The 18265-nt window shown below is 38.5% G+C and overlaps 1 protein-coding gene across 1 annotated transcript in view; it reads right to left on the reverse strand.

The window, feature by feature from the left end:
• SPRED1 (sprouty related EVH1 domain containing 1) overlaps positions 1–18265 on the reverse strand; it is a 60214-nt gene that overhangs the window by 17802 nt on the left and 24147 nt on the right. Inside the window, exon 2 of the mRNA XM_086613616.1 lies at positions 8807–8981. Coding sequence (XP_086469742.1) covers positions 8807–8981 — 175 coding nt within the window. The remainder of the gene's footprint in view (positions 1–8806; positions 8982–18265) is intronic.

Genomic DNA, 18265 nt, shown 5'->3' on the forward strand with positions numbered 1-18265 from the left:
GACATTGTAAGAGCAGATAAAAGTCTCTGTTTAAATTCCTTCCTGTTACAAGGATGTAATATTAACTTTGTTTCCATTATGGTCAAATTATTCACTAACAGTTGCTGATAGGTGGTATGGATTAAGGATGCTATTTGTATACTGACTGAATCTTCCTAGCCTCAAAAAGTATCTCATACCTGCAGCAAGCACTTCTGTCAGAACAGACTTGCCAGATGTTTAGCAAATGAAACAGGCCACATCCCCAAAAAACATTACTGTGCTGATATCAAGTATTACTGTATCACTGATAATTTTATTTGTATACTTATTCTACAAAAGTTTTGAGCACTGGACTAAATTTATGTTACTTTCAGACCACAACCTTTTTCTCCCAGGAAGGCTACTAGACAAAAGAGAAAATAACACAGGAGAATTGTTTTAAAAGCTGAAATTAAAACTGAATTTTTTTTTAATTCACTAAATTGTACCTAGATACAAATATATTTACAGCTTATGATCAACTACAACGAAAACAGTAACTAGGAAAAATTAACAGAATTATTTGGCTACAAAACCATTACAGGTATACATGCACATTCAGTTACAAAGCAAAGTCACAGTCTTCACATCATTCCCCCACATTAAATTTGCTGGGTTTTAAAATATACTTGCATATTTAATTTACCAGCAAAAATTATTTCATGCAACATTGTTACACTGAATTTTCCTTGTTCAGAAAAAAAAAAATCTCAGGTGAACAAGCAAGTACAGAGGGACATTCACTGATATGCTCCTGTAGCACTAGGTATAGTAAAATGCACAGCGAGACAACTTGTATCTTTATATTACTACTAGATTCTGAAAACCTACCCTGAGAAGTCAATGAGGAATTTTAATATTCTATAATTTCAACATTAAAGTATTTTCAGAATTTTCATTTTTAATTGTTACATATGCAGCTTTTTGAGAGAAAAATGCAAAATTTCTTACAGCATGCAGAAAAATGAGATTACAAATAAAGATGAGAAAAAAAGTCTCCAAATAGAGAAAAAAAAATAAACCTATGTATACTTAGATTATTCTTACCTATCCTTTGTGTTCTTCCTCTCCTTTTCTAATTATTACATAGGCAAATAGGGTTTCTTCTCCTGCTCTTCATTATTTATTCCCCCTACCCTACATTCCACCACTAATCATCTCCTCTCGAGTTTTACTGGCTTTTAGCTCTGTCTCTAGAAGGATGACATTCTTTCTGCACATATAACCTCTTTCAGCATTATAAGAAGTGTTGTTACTCAACTCTGAATTCCCTAAATGGTCAACAATATATAGGTACAACTGCCTACAAGAAAGTATAGGAAGGAATCTAACTATTTACTGTAGATGTGCAGAAAAAGGTGCTGCAGAAAAAAAAAAAAAGTATAATTCTACAGTTCTGAGGTGCATTAAATGATCTTTCTTTATTCTTTTGATAATTTTTAAACTTGCTTCCTCCTAAAAGAGGAGGTAAATATGAAGATTTCCCATATCAGTGCATTTTCTAGGTCTGTGAGCACTTTTGAGGGATCTCTATTCTATTAAACACCATTTGTGTGCAGTTTCACCCAAAATATTAACAAAAAGTACTGCAAGACTGACTTTATAGCATTTCAATGAACACCTTCTCCCAAAGGAGTTAATCCAGATTAGTTTATACTGAAAATTCATACCTGGATGACAAATATTTTTAAAAGATAGTACCACTGGAGACAGACTACCGGATTAAAATTTAACTGAGTAGACACTATGATTTTCAAAGAAATCCAAACCACACCAGAAAACTGCCAAACTGACCTCTGCAACCCAAAAAGCAACATTGCTACCACCCACCCTCCACCTCTAACCCTCACAACATTTTATAAAACAAGCAATCACTAAGAAAACAAGTAAACATCCTATCCAGCAATATAATTGTTTTCAGCTTCATTTAAGGAAATAACAAGTTTGACATGATAACACTGATTTTTCAGATCTAAAGCTGTATGAAAACAGACCAGTTAGCACAGTAGATATAAGTGGTTAAGGGCATTGAAAAGTGAAAAATTAGTTGCATTGAAATGGTATGTGTTATCAGACATAAGAATTCATAAAGGCAAGACTTTATGCCTGCCCACCTGAGAGAAAACTCAAGAACTGTAAGTCAGAATCAGCAGCAGGACACAAATCTATCAACACCTAGCCTTCAATAGTTCTTGTTGCATCCAGAAATACTAGAAACGCAAACCAAACAAAAACCGTACCAACCATCCCCTAAAGCATTTTTTTTTCTCCACAGAACACTTCTATGCTTTGCAGCAAGATCGTATTTTTCTCCTGTTAAACACAACGCTGCCAAAGGCTTCTTTACGCTTAAGCATGCGAAGTACCACTGGGGCTGAGAAGGAAGTATCCTAACACACATATCTCCAAAGCCTGGAAACGGAAACCAAGCTTTTAGCAATATAGGTGGGGTTTTTTGAGTCTTCAAACATCCAAAACTCCAATTATTTTTTTAATGCACTTTGCTATGGTTCGGAACTCTCCACATCATATGTGAAGATGGTATCATACTCTCCCACATGGTCACTAAAAATCTGCCTTCCCAAACCTTTTTAGGTAGACCTTCCCTAAGATCTCCAGTGATAAGCATAACAAAAACCTGCAAAACTGTAAATTAGGTGACCATGGCATAACAGAATTGCATTTTTTAATAAACATGGATTACTGTTCTGAAAGTTTTCTTCATTTGGAGACTTAACAGAAGACTTCCATGCCAATATGAAGCAGCCACCTTAGCACATAATGTGAAATGTTGCAGCGTTATCAGGCTCAAGACAGCAGAGCTCCAGATCCACATGACTGAGATCTAAATTCTTAGAGCATAAATAGGGCTGTATGCCTACTATTTACTGAAAAAATCCTTTTAATATCCAAATGTCATTAAGAGCAACACTAATGAGTACATAGCTACTCGTAAAAATACTTGCTTGCTGCATGTTTCTTTCTCACCTCTACAATCTACATTCTTTAAAGATATTAGAAACTATTTGACTTGTGTAGACAAGATGAATCTCTAAAGTAAAAAAATTTAAACTTCAACACATCAAACCCAAATATTTTTAAACAAAAGTAAGATGAGTATTTAAGATATTAGTGTCATTATGCAGGGCTTGTTTTGTAAACAAACATGAAAAAAACCCTTACTGCATTTGATATAAATTTCTATTTTGATAACAGACCCCATTACTGAACATTTCTAGATACTGTTTTACTGGTTTCTAGCTCTACTTTCAACAGCGTGCAACATTACATGTGATAATAGTTTCACAATTTCTCATCCCCAGCCCAAATCTACAAACATATAAGCACATACTTTTTGACGAAACTTTTGAATGTCTTTTCTGCTAAATAGATTTAAAAGCTTTTCTCTCATCTTGGGACCAAGCAGCACGACCTGGGTATACTCCTGCTATAGAGCATGTGGCCCCAGTGCCACCGTGACCCTGTGACATGATTATTATTCTGTGCATGCCTTTTTTTTTTTTTAATTCAGAAAGTAAGATGATGTAAGGACTGCACTACAGCCATTCAGAATCAATCTTTTCTCAAGCTTTAAAGCCAGTAAGTTTTTGAACAACACATTTCTACAAGAGAACAGTATTTATATTCAGTTGCAGCATTGCATCTCTTCCTTTACACAATCACCTGTTCTTCAAAAGAAAGATTTTAAACTTTGATTTGTCACTCCTGACTCATGATCCAAAAGATAGCAGTCACTTTTTTTTTGTTTCTCATTCAGCAAAAACTTGCACAGCAAAGAATTGGAGAAGAAGATAAAACAGAACAGAGAAATCTACTAGAATTTTCATTCAAGAAAGTAAAATTCACCAAAACCTAAAAACCTGTAAGCTTGAGTTAAGCTAAACACTAATGTGTGTTTAGCACTAGTGCTATTAAGATAGAAGACAGCTATCTGTAAACACAGTAAAGGAGAGCAGCAGACCTGACCAGGTTAGGAGGGAGTGCAATTATTCCAAGCAGACTGGCTGGAGCCAGATCTAGGAAGGCGAGTATAATAAAGGAGGAAACGTGTAATTATGTCAAAGTCTTCACAAAATACCCTTACATTCCAACGCAGATCTAAACAACCTGAGCAAACTAGCAGGGAGCATTCCCTCTTCTAAATTAATTCAACAGTGCCCTCACTTTGAGTTTCTTCTCAGATAACTAGGATGCTTTTTGTGAACCCCATGAGATGTCTTAAATAGCTTGGTACGGCACAAAAATTTTGGAAGCTCTACATGTAGCCTGAAGCTGGTTCGTAAAAGGGCCGAGAGCAACCTGTCAGGTACATAAACGATGAGAAAAACCCCCAACGAGGAACTTCAATATTTTGATGTTCAGTCCCAAAGTATTTCATTTATATAGCTGACTTATGGACTGAGATCTATCTATAGTCCTAATTAAATGTTCACATATCCTACAAAATATAGAGAGAGACTTGTCACATTGGAATGGAATGGCAACGTAGTGTCAGAAGTAGTACTTGGAGAAGCCGCAACTAAAGCTAGTTTACAAGAAACAATAAGAGAAGAGATAAAAGATCTCTCATTCTTGTTGAGTGTAATCATTTAAGAGACATCTGAAAGATACCTCTATCAAATACCTCAGCTATGGATTTCAAGTTCCTTTGAAATAAATTCCACCTTTCTACTGACACACGGGTTGAACAGGAACAATGGCGTTATGATCCCCATATATCTTAGGTAAACGGCATAGATTCGAATTCCATTTGCTCTCTAACTTGAGGTATTTCAAACCCCATGCTTCCCTGTGTCCCAAAGAAGTGCTCCAAGTTCGATGCTACAGGTTTTCCAGGATAAGGGCACTTCTGCATCTTTTCTGGAAGCTCAACCAGTTCAACAAAGAAAAACTTACTGGCCAGAGGAAATAAAAATATGATCTAGTTATAAAGGTATTTTAATAGTGTGTAATGTGACTTAGGGTGAGGAGGAAGACCCCATTTGTAAGCATTACTTTCTTTTTTAATCCATAAGAAGTATCTCCAGAAATGGTTTTGTGTCCCTTGCAAAACAGCAAGTTAAATGGGAATCGTGGTCCAGTTGAGCAAGCCGTAATGGCTTCTAGATACTACAATAGATTAAACATTCCTGAAGACACCATATGCTCAAAGTCTGAATAACTGAAATGTTCAAAATGGTTTAGGAAGCTTTTTTAAAACCATATTACTACTTTCCCTTCACAAATGCAATGGCAGAGCAACAAACTAAACAGCAGGCAATTAACTTCGAAGATTATTCAGGTACACAGATTTACACAGCAAACACGATGAACCCTTAACAACTTCCACTTTTACCTTTGTCATGGTTTGATGTCGGGGGTGGGGGGGGGAGGTTCTGGTGGCAGGGGTTTGCCTCCAGATCGGATTCCCATCCCCCTCGGGGCTTCAGCCAATCGGCTCCTCTGCAAATTGCCCTATTTACGTTGGGACAAAGGAACTGGAAAGGTGTGCCTTTGCCCAGGATCGAGGAGAGGGGAGAGGGGCCAAGTTCACCCAGAGAGGTCTGAGATCTGAGAGAAACGGCCACACCGACATCAGGTCAGTGAAGATGGAACAAGACGAGGTGTGCCAGAGCTGAGTTTCTCCTGCAACCGGTGGCGAGATGGCAGGCGGCCCCCCTGCAGCCATGGCAGTCTTTCGTGGAGCAGAGACCCACTCGCAGCCCGTGGAGAACCCACATCAGAGAAGAGATGCCAGAGCCTGAGGACGGTACGCATCTAGAGTCCATGGGACAACTCCCTGTCAGTGGGGAGGTGTTTTGTTTAAAGGAGATGCCTGAGCCTGAGGATAGTTGTGAAGCACGGGCACAGGTAGAGACGCATTTAGAGTCTATATGATGACCCACGCCTGAGCGAGTGGCAACAACTTCCTAAGAATCCGAGACTGTGGTAAAACCCACACTGGAGCAATCTGTTGGGGAAGGATTGCTTCCTGTGGGTAGGACTCACGCTGGAGAAGTTTGTGGATTTTCCTCGTGAGTAGGGGATCCACTGGAGCACAGGAAAATGGTGTAAGGACTCCTCCTTTAAGAGAGGAGCGGCAGTAACAACATGGGATGAACTGACCTGCACTCCCCCATTCCCTGTCCCCCTGCGCCGCTGGGGGGAGGAGGCAGAGCCGGGAAGAAAAGGAAAGGGGGGTAGAGAGGTGTTGTTTTTAAGATCTGGCATTGCTTCTTTTTATCCTTTCACGTAACTGGTTTTGCCTGTCTTTATTCTTTAAGTAACTGTTAATAAACTGTTTTGCTTTAAGAAAGCCAAGTCTGTTTTGCCCGGGACCATGGTTGGTGGGTGCTCCCTCTGTTCTTGCCTCGACCCTCAGTCCTTTTATTATATTTTGCTCCTCTCCACTTTACTGGAGTGAGAGAGCGGCTGCATGGAGTTTAGTTGCCGGATCGGTGTAAACCCATGACAGTCCTTCTTTTTAAAGTAAAAATTAAATAGCATTTTATGCCACTGAAGTAATCTTTCCAACAGTCCTTTCCAGGGTTGTCTTCTCCGCTCTCTCAGTTGGAACAGACAATTACATTTCAACTTCTTGGTGTTGTTTTCCTTGCTCTTTTCTTTGTATTATGACATATAATAGTCACCTGTCAATTGTATTTGGGCTAAAACCTCAATTATTTGGCTTCATTAAATAAAAGGTTTAAAATTGTGCTTGAACAGTGAATCCACAGAAATACTCTAAGAACAAATGTAAAACTATGAACTATCCTGAAAGCATAAGGGTCAGAACAGTTTTAGAATCAGTGACCAGATCCCTGCACAACAGAATTTCTCTTCCAGTCTCATCTACAGTCCTTCTGGGAAAGTGTCATGACCCAACGAGGTCCTCACATACCTTGGTGTAGGATCTTGTTTCTCTTATGCCAACAGGGGTCTTGTTGCACACTGTGCAACTTTGTTGTTAATTCATTACACATTAGCTGATGCTTGTAAGTGCATTATTTGATGTTTGAGGAAACACATGCATACATAGCTTCCTTTTATTCCATTACCAAAGCCTCTCTGGCACTACAGTATTCTTCTCTGCAGCCTAAACCTGTATTTGCTAGTTCCCTGAGCTTCATTCAATACACACTGGATAGACGTTCTTCCTAGCTGCATTTCTTCTATTTTTTATCCTCTGTTTTTGAAGGGCTGACTTCCAACAGCAACTTCCTAAAACTGAAGATCAAAATCTGCCTTGACAGACTAGTAGATCACATTTGGGGGAAGCAGCAGGGGAACAGATGGACACAGGATGGGACACACAAAAAAAAACCCACCACAAACCAAAAAAAAACCAACCCTGTTGAGGACAATAAAGGTTTGGAAAACATATTCATACCAATATGAGCTCAATTTTGGACAGGAAGAGGAGCAGTCATTTAAAGCCTTCTACCAGAAGTGGAAATGAAACAAGGCTTGCCCAGGGGAAGCAGGAGGAAGCACACAAACAGATCAGGACGCTGATGGCTGCAACATTTTCATATGCATGCGGGAGAAACATTAAACCAGCCTTCAGTTCTGAGCATTTCATTACCTTCAGATTCCGAAGGCAAGCTGTGAATTTCGAAAGTATTAAGAGAAAATCAAGTATCTCTAAATGCAATTAAGCTCCTCAAAAACAGCCTCAATAAGACTAAAAAAAGTTCTAAAGGGAACTACTACAAAGTGAGGAAGGAACTGCAGGTGCACATAGCTGTGCAGGAACACAGGGTACTCTGCTAATAGCACTACGCCTCGCTGAAACAACTGAGTCAGCAGAATTTCTATTTATATGTTCTCTTCCTACAACAGTCACAGTCAAGGCAGAAAACTCAGCAGTCCTGCCTCAAGGGAGAAACTGGTATGCTTGAGAAAAAAATCAGCAGTACAGTACAAGAAGCAATTCTACCTTTTAAGCTTACACAGAAGTCATAAATTATTGGCAGAAAAGAGTAAGTTCTTGACAAAAGTCACTAAGATGGAGGTTTTGTGCTTTCTCCACTTCTCTCTGTTTCCACAGCAAGACACTCCGCCCCTTCAGAAACCTACTGGCACACAAGCAAGCCTTAGTAAGCCAATTTTGTCTTCCATAGGTCTGCATGTAGGAATGGCTGACATTGTACACCAGTTTTCCTTTTGTGAGGCTGACTTCCGTGATGCTATTAAGACAGGTTTTATTACTGTTATTTTATTTAATGTAGGTGACAAACTAATACTGTCTATGTGTTTATCAAATCAGATCAATTCTTGGACCTGCCAGCTTCATGCTTTCTTCCAATACAAAAGTTGTTTTCATGTAAACCAGCTAATTTTTGTCACAGCCAAATTCCATAACTAAGAGAATCATTACTGAGGAATTTCTTTAAATTTTGTGTTTTTAACTAGCTATTTCGTTTTCCAACGCTCCTACTAAACACAGTATGATTGATGTATAAACAGGTTAACAAACTCTCCATTGGAAAAAAACCTAAATAGCAAAAAGTTCCCCCAAATGGATGGAAATCTGCAATGAAAAAACTATGTTTTTAAGTTTCTAAAAGATCAACATGCTTAACTCTAGAAACACATGGTGTTGCACCTAAGCCAAATAATTGGCTCTTCAGGTATATAACCATCGATACGGATAAAAGCTCAGCAACAGCATTAGACTGAGACTATAAATTTACTTTCTAGTCTACAAGCAACAAGAAGCAAACTTCTATTCTTAGATCCTATGTAGTTTTAACAGGAACATGAAACGGATGTAAATTGTTACCGTTTTATCCCTGAGTCGTTCTCCATGGATAAGAAAATCAGCACAGCTATTCTCTTCCTGGGGAATGACTTTGAAGACTGTGACACAGCTTAGTCCACCCCCTCCAAGTGGTAACCATCCACCACTTGAGTCATCCCGGGTCATCACCACAGCTCGCACTCGTGCATAACTATTACTGGAAGAGATGCAAAAGAAGAAATTAGTTTTCCACAAATGCAAACCAGCTAAGTCTAGTTAAAATACAAAACAAAATACACAACAAAACAACAAACCCACAACTAAGATCACAATAAATAACATCATGGAAGTTCAGTCCTTCCATAACAGTCATCTGGAAGAAACCAGTCTAAGACCACCCTCTAAAAAACCCAAATGTTCCTCTGTACTTTTATGCCTTCCTTAGGATTTCTTGAGCTTACATGCAATTCCTTGTAAAGAAACTTAACCAGACAATATAGTTCCTCAGAGTCAAAACTGATATTCTTCTAAAAACTTTACAGTCAGTGATCTACCTAGAGAGGGCCAGGGCGGGAAGAGAGTAATAATCAACTCCGGATTTATTTTAGACTAATCATGAAGCCAGTCAGCCACCATGAAATTGCACAGAAAAGAGAACAAGAAAGCAGAAAGAGGTCAGGCCTTCTACCACTGAAATCTAAACAAGAACAGGCTTCTAGCCAGAAAGCCCGTTTCCTTCATCCCTCCCTCCCTCCTCCCCACGCACATAACCCGTCCTTTGCAAGGGTAGGTCAGGACACACATGCTGCAGGGTTTGACAACAGAACCAGTTACAGCTACTTAAAACCCAATATTTGCAGTGTCTACTATCTGGTTCTCTCCTGTATTCGCAGTGTGTGGAAAATTACCTGCATTTTACAATTTAACAGCTTTTTCCATCATTATAGCCTTTTTACAAAATAAACAAATGGTTATCACTTCATTACTTAAAAGCCAAATTCCTTTTTCAGTGTTCCTTTTTGGTGATCTCTCTCTCAGCTTTTATTTCTTTCTTTTTAATTAAATGACACATTTTAGTTTTGGTTATGGATTTGCTTCTACATCAGCTGGAAAATCCCATGGTTTACCAAGGATGTTATAAGAGCCTACATTTGAACTATGGTTTACTGCATGAATGTGATAGTCCATGAATGAACATTTCAACACTTTAAAAGAAATAAGCTTCATGATATCTTTTGCTCCGTATTTCTGATTGAGGGTTTAAGTACTTATGCCAGTTAGCATAGTGATGTCAAACCTAAGGACAGAACAGGAATTATTAGAAAAGGACAAAGCTATACCTTCTGTACAAAATTATTTGTGATATAACCATTCACCAAACTGTTGTATTTTAAAATGAACACTGCTTTATTCCCGCCCCTCCACCTCAATGCCCAAAATAACAGAAGGTAGGCTTTTTTGCGTAATTAATATCACATACTTGCACACACATATGATTCATACATATGATTCACTTTTATGTATATAAAAGTATTTTGCTGCAAGCATCTAAAGCTTAAATACATAACGGTTTGCAAAATGGGAAGTAAACCAAGACTATCCAATTTTAGCTTATAGGCAAGTGAATTTGTTTATAGAGACTTTGTTTGCCCCTTCATGCAAAAAACCATCCTCCTCCTCCCCCTAAACCTCATAGTTAAAATGACAGTTCAGTCTATGTTTCTCACCATTTCTGTACCAACATCTTTTAGTAACTCCACCCACACAGCAGACAAATATAATCAAGAAAAATCCAATCCTTCATTGTACGCATCTATCAATTCTAATAGCTGCAAATAGAAGTGGTTATATCTTCATGCTTAATAATGTTACTGAAAGTTGAATTGTTAATTGGTCTCTACCACTGTATTTCACTCAGAGATAAGTTCCAATTGTAGTTGTACACTTCAGACACAGGTAGTCTTTTGTCTCATTTCTCTCAGGTGAAGAGCATCCTCTGAAGGAACTGAGGACACTGGGACTTTCCTCTGAAACAGCAGGATGCACCAATGGGTTAAACCTACGCACTCTCTTTGCTCTTCTCCATTAGAGCAAGTCACAAATTTACCTTTGAAGTTATTCATTCTATACATTTGGTTGTAAATTTGAATATTAGAGCTTTCTTTTGTATACCAACAGACTGCAGCAAGAGTTCAGTTAAGCCTCATTTAGGGCTATCGCAGAACTTCACTTAGGCTACGTGAGAAAACAACCTAAAACAGGTTAATTTTTTTTTTTTTTTTTTTTTTTTTTACATTCCACATCCATTTTCTTTTCAAAAACTGCTAAGGAGAAGCAAAGATGGAGGATACAGATCATACCTCACTGGCTTAGCTACTTCCATTTGCCAGAAGTTTTCTGTCACTGTCGCGTTTTTCCCTTGCTTCCTTGTACTGAGATGCCTAGTCTGGTCTAATTAACAATTCTATGTTTAGCTTCCATATTTTCTAAACTGTTTTAAACAACATTTATGCTTTAAAATAGTTTAGAAACTATGGTTGAATCCACCGCATTAGTGCAAGAGCCAAAATAAAATTCCCCAACAGATAATATTTAATGAATAACCTCTTAAATTGAAACAGAACAGTTTTCCCAGACAACTGCCCTGTAAATTAACTAGACAAATTCATTACTGTACTTGCAACAATGTCGAAGACTACGAAGAGATTGCTTAGTTCTGTGTTTGTGCTGTTGGTTGTATTTTAATATTATTTTTTATACTTTAAAGGAACTCACAATTGGTAACAGTAGCTACTTTCAGTAACAATACAAGCTGGTTTGCAATTAGCCACAAAGCAGCAGTTGGACTTAGGGTGATTTCCATTTCCAGAATCCTCTGCAAACAAAACAGCATCTGCCTGTCATACTACTGGTGCTACCAAAACCACCCAGATGTCTTGTACTCTAAGTGTTATAGCCCCATCTACTTTTGGGAATTTTGGAACAAATTGCTAAACCGCCAGTGTAGCTTAGCTATGGGAAAAAGGGCAGACAAAGCTCCAGAGTTTTATGGCACCACCTCTACAACCTAACATTTGTACCTACTCTTGCACTTTTAGCATCTCTATCAGGAATAACTAAACAACAGAAAACCAACCAAACAGGGCAGTCAGGTGAGCATTGCTCTTATGAAACCTTTTACTAGAGGCACCACAAACACATGAAATGTAGCAGGAAGAGCTGCACTGCAATGGCCCAAACCTCTTGTATCACATCCAGCCTTTCCCGAGACCCCCGATTTTGTTTGTGGCCACGGGAAACTCCTGAGGTATACAGGAAAAGCCAAATGGGATACCATCCATAGGAACATGCTGCTTCCCAAGAGTCGGTGCTGAGCACCTGTGAAGACTGGGGACAACCACACTGCAAACCAAGATCAATTCCTAACGACTATGGAAACGGATCTTCTCTCTAAAGCTGAGTGCCTCAAGTAAGAAGATGAGAGTACAGTGTTATGTGATTACAGTGAGTTATAAATTGTGAGGAAGTGAAAAAAAAGGAAAGGAGGAAAAAGAAAGGAGGAAAAGAAAGAAAAAAAGAAAAGTTATCTACAATGTTGTTTTTAGCTAGTACTTAAGAGCTACTGAAGAGTACAGCATGTGTCTGAATGGTACACCTATTGAAATTGAAATGAAGTCATTTTAAGAGAGCATAGCGTATCAGGTAAAGCTGCATTATAAAAATATTAGCAAATGAAGATTATTCTCGTACCAAAATCAAAAGTGCGAGTGGGGTGAAACTAAGCAGCCTGAGAAAGCATTAGGGGGCAGAAACAAAGGGCTACGAACTGTAAGTGGACAGGAAAGACCTAAGACTTACAGTCCTTGCCTGCCATCAGCTTTATTTTTAGAGCATCGAGCCCTAAAATCTGACCGCAGGTTTAAAGGCTGTCTCCTCCCTCCAAACGCTGTGTGTTCATATCATCGTAATGCTCTTGGGCCCAAACTGACTTATGACCTGGATGACCAAACTGTTGTTCAAGCCCAGGAAGCGCTCCACTGACCTTGACAGGCTGGGACCTTCAGCTCGACAATTAATGAACAATCCTGCTTTTGGCGGCTGGGGAGAGGAATGCAATTGTAGTTTCATCACTATGGCTTTTTTTTGTAAAAAAAAACCAAATTATTTTGATAATTTGGGGCATTTGTTATGTGTAATATCAAGCCAGTTAAAGATACCAAACACTATTACAACATTCGTCCTTTCTTCTATTAGTGATCCAAAAGAGAATGAAGGTTAAGAATTTTCTGCCAAAATATTTTTCCCAGAGAAAACGAAGAGATGTTGGGGGGGTGGGGGGGCATGGGGGGGAAGCAGCTATCTTGTTGCATTACATTTATTTTAACTCATTTTCAACAGTATGCAAATCTTCCCTCTCCTAGATTCATTTAAGCTTGACCATTCTCTTATAGAAATGTGCAAGATGCAATACGAATTTTAACACAGGACTGAAAAATACTAACAGTGATCTCGGAAATGTTTGTTAAGATAATCAAACTGCAATTGCAAATTATTTTTTAGTATTACAAAACTACCACCATCACCATCAAGAAACCTGGATCTTCAAGTGGGATTATACACTGAACCATACGAGAAACTGACCCTCTTAGCTTCAGTAAAAATATTTAGCATTATGGTTTCTTTCAAAGCTGAAAAGGACCTCGAGTTTCAGGGGGACACCACGTTGAACATAAGCTGGCAGTGTGCCCTTGAGACAAAGAAGGCCAAAGGGGTCCTGGCTTACATTAAGAGAAGTGTTGCCAGCAGGTCAAGGGAGGTGATCCAGTTCCAGGCTCCCCAGTACAAGAGAGATAGGAAGCTACTGGAGGGAGTCCAGTGAAGGCCACTAAGGTGATAATGGAGGTGGAGCACCTCTCCTATGAGGGACGGCTGAGAGACCTGGGGCTGTTCGGCCTGGAGAAGAGAAGACTTGTGTGTATCTTATCAACATATATAAACATCTGAAGAGAGGACGGAGCCGGGTTCTCTTCAGTGGTGTCCAGTGACAAGACCAGAGACAATGTGCACACATTGAAATACAGGAGGTTCCATTCGAACATCAGGAACCACTTTTTCACTGTGAGTGTGCCTGAGAACTGGCATAGGTTGCGCAGAATCTCCATCCCTGGAGATATTCAAAAGCTGCCTGGACATAGTCCTGGCTAACCTGCTTTAGGTGGCTCTCCTTGAGTAGATGGGGGTAGACAAAGATGACCTCCAGAGGTCTCTTCCAACCTCAATTATTCTGTGATTCTTTCTTTTATTCAATATCATATATCAAAGCACAATAATTTCAATAAAGTACAACTTAACAAATATAATGACTCTGGGTTAATTTACGAGAATTCATGATACCTTGAAATAAGAGTTGATACTGTGCACAACGGCTATTTAAACACTTCTGACAAGGCTAAGGGGGAAAAAAAAGGCATTCTGAAAAATTGTGACACACTGCGCTATGAAATGACACTATCTTTGCTGGCACACAAGTAGCAGCTCCAGGCCGATCTCTGAATGTGAACTGGTCATGGATCAAGGCTCTTTACCTTTGACTGGCACTTTACACACGTACTTTAACCCCTCTGACTTCTGGTGCAATATACGTATGTGTTTGTAGCCTCACCCAAAGAGCATACATGAACCACACTTGGCTTTTTATGGTTCTTCTTATCCAAACAGCTTAGCAGAAGATTTTATGATTCCCAGCTAGCGAAGTGCTCATGAGTGCGTGCATGCCCAGAGTATCAAAAGGTAATACCAGACCACTGAGCTGAAGTCTATTTTACTTGCAGATAACGTTGGTTGAGTATTGACTCAACTTAGAGAAAAATAATTAATTTCACCAGTATCACATGAACATATTGGTACACTGCTGAAGACTAAAGCTCTTTGTTGCTAAAGGTTTAGAGAAAGACTGCCACTGGCACAAAACTTTAATGACTTATCTACAACAGAATAGGGTGGATGATCTACTTAGGGATATGGTTTAATGGGGATTAGGGACGGTTGGACTGGATGATCTCTAAGGTCTTTTCCAACCTAGAAATCTATGAAATCTATGAAACAGGAGAAAACGCAAATACAACACTAGTACTAAAGACAACATAATTTACATCAACAAAACATATGACAGCATAACCCTATTACTTTTTATGACAAGGAAACTGCTGTATATATATATTTTGCCATAATAACAACTAGTATACGAGGCTCTGCCTGACATGACTGTTACCTTTCTCCTCTCAAAATTATACCAGCAAATCGGAACATACACCAAACTTATGCTGGTAGAAGACAAAACTTTGCAGATTTTCTCCTTTAAGAGAGAGGCGAAAGGTATTCTTCACAGTAAAGACAGGAGATACAGCAATCACGTGTGGCTCCTATGCCTAGGACATTCAATTTTGTGAGGAGCTCAGCAAGAAAATACATGGATTTCCAGGAGGAACTACAGACAAATGCTGTTATATTTAGGACAGTGATACTGACACTGATTTACTGAAGAGCTTTGAACTTTGCCTAAAAAATGTGAATGGGACATTCCTGCTCAAACAAAGAAAAATAATAATAATAAAAAAAATATCTGCTTACAGAAACCTAAACTACCAAGCAAAATGGCTTGAACCCAAAATGGCAGAAGGACGATGCTACATGGGAAACTGTATTACATAAGCGGATAATTGGTATCCCCAAAAGCCAAAAAAACTTGATTACATAATTATTATTTAGCAGGAGAGACTGTAAAATAAGGTGTTTGACAGTGCACCTACAATTCAAAAGGGAAAATGAGACACAAATCAACAAGTGTCCAGAACAGGAAACTGTCAAAACAGCATATTGGTGCTATGAAGTGCTCTCTTGCACACTACATCAGAAAAAAAAAAAAAATAGCAGCACTAGAACCATACTCCTATTTGAATACAGAAAACTTAAGATTTGTGACCGTGTAAAGTAACTGATGCTGCAAGGAAGAATGGCTACTACCACAAGAGCTTTTGCAAAGCACAAGAGCATATGAAGAACAGAGAAGCTGTTAAAAAGATTTGAAAACCATGAAAATTACAAAGTAGATATTTGACATTTTCATGAATAACATTTTAGCCCTGCTCCCCAGTACCTCCTCTTGTTTAATAATTGTAGCTAGTTTCTATTACTTCTGTATGGCATCCATGAGGATTGGTTAAATGAAGTAATATTTTAGAAGATTAAAGGAGATCACAACACATATCTGTTTTAAAGAAACTGCCTTCTGGAGGCCTAAGTTTTCATAATAGTATGGATTCTATAACACTGTCTGGTCAAGGCATATTAGAAAATCGCATCTGATATCAAGTAAATAAAAAACCAAACTCATTTTTCTTTCTACCCCTCCCCTCAGAAGTTAGGAAGAACTAAAGTAACATTCAAAGATGGGTCCACAGGTTTGGGCACATGTAGCAGAAGCAAAAGTACATAGTATGTGGTTCCCCTTTATAAGAGTTGGTGAGATGAGCCAGACATGGAAGATGCTTTTTAATGACTTCCACAGCTGCCTGCTTAACAACAGAGGACTGCTGGTAACGGGCTCCTGGATTAAACTCCCTCCAAATTTAGGCAGATGGGATAACAGAATTTGAGGGGTCAGATCCTGCTACTCATATGGCCCCCAAGTTTAACGAGCTTCCTCCACAAAACCCTAAATTTGTCTCATTCATGGCTGACAGCCATGAACTCCAGAAATATCCACTCTTCATTCCAGCCTGGTTTCTTCTCCCTCTCTATATTCTCGTTTTTTTCTTCCTCCTTACCAGAGAATTTCTGCAGATCCAGAGAAATCTTCACTCCATTTACAGCACGGAACTATCTGTACCTCTTCTAATTTTGCGAAATCACTATTTGTTTCTTATCAAGTAGCAATCAAGCTATTTGGCACTGATGCCATGTATTATTGTGACTTGCTTACCATGAAAACAGGTAGATAAAAGATAAAAAAGCCCACAAACAAGAGAAAGAGTTAATTTTTTAGATAAGAAAAGTTACAATTTCTTTTCAATCTTGCAAAAATAGAGAAACATCTAAAGAAACGATCGAAGGCAAGCTTTTAATTTTCCCCAGCACTTCAGCAAACAGGACAAGCACAAGTTTGTAGCCTAAGGCAGATTATACTGAAACTAAGACAACTCGACACTTCCAGTAAATGTCATCAGACAACATCCATCTAGTCTAGAAAGAATTATTATTATTTATTATTATTTTTTAAACGAAGCTTACAGATTCAGTTGTGCCTTTTATTTTCCTTAGAATAGCAACAATCACTACAGTTTATGATACATAATTTAAGGGAAGTTTTTCAGGTAACAGTTATATCTGAACAAGTCAAAATTATCTCTTCTCTCAGGACCATTTTCCTCCAGTCTTACATACTCACAAAGTCCCTGAGCTTCACTCAAGTATGCAAGTACAATTAGATCACCCTCATAGTCAAAGCTATTAGTCATCTAACCATCAAGATGAAGGATGGCAGGACTCTGGAGACCCTGCTAACAGAAGATGTGAATGCATTAATCAACAAGCCATTCTGTAATAAAGTTCTTGACCACTAAAATAAGATGAAGGTAACTCATACATTGAAAGAAGACTATAGTAAGATTCCTTATGAACAATTTTAGCTACTCGAAGGAGGTATGACAGGCTGTACTGCGCACGTTATTCTCAAACAAGCACCTGTGTACTTTTTATTCCACTGCTCCTTGCATTGAAGAATAGTCCTCCACAAATGTCCAAAAAGGTATCAATCTCCTTCTAACACACCTTAGAACTTATTTAGCAAAAATAAAGGACAAACCAAGTAGACTCTGCTATAGTTTCTCTAACACATCAGAAAACATTGTCTAATATTTTGTGTTTATTATGTCTGAATTTCTTTCAGCTCGTCCTGGACCATACACTCTTTGGGACAGGGATCATCTTCAATGAGCGGAATTCAATAAAGGTCTGAGTGCATGTTGGTATACAGAATACAGAGCTTAGCTGGTGAGCTGCTACATATTCTTAATTGTTTGGCAATACATTTATGAAAGAGAAAAGCACCAGTCCCACTGCGTTTACTCACCTCAAGCAACACTTGGTATTAGGTAAGCAACCACAAAGTTTAAAATTTAATCTTGTCACATTAAAGCAAATTTATAAAAGGTCCAGATCATTCCTGGCATACATTCTCTACTCAGCCTGCACAGAAAAGGAACAGAATCTGAAACCAAATAAAGCATATCCAACACTTATAAAAATAATCTTCCTTTAACTGTCTTGCTGAGCTGTGAGATTACTGATGAATGCTGTATAAGAAATAATGTTTTAGAACTATGTGTATTAAAACCATAGTATTGTTTGTTGATATTGTTAAATCTAAAGCTTGTCTCAACATTCACAGGGCTTTTCAAGGACTTTAACCTGCCCATATAAAACGATCTTGCAAAGTAAACT

Source organism: Tauraco erythrolophus, chromosome 6 (genome assembly GCF_009769465.1).
Source record: "Tauraco erythrolophus isolate bTauEry1 chromosome 6, bTauEry1.pri, whole genome shotgun sequence".
In the NCBI taxonomy this organism is placed as follows: Eukaryota; Metazoa; Chordata; class Aves; order Musophagiformes; family Musophagidae; genus Tauraco; species Tauraco erythrolophus.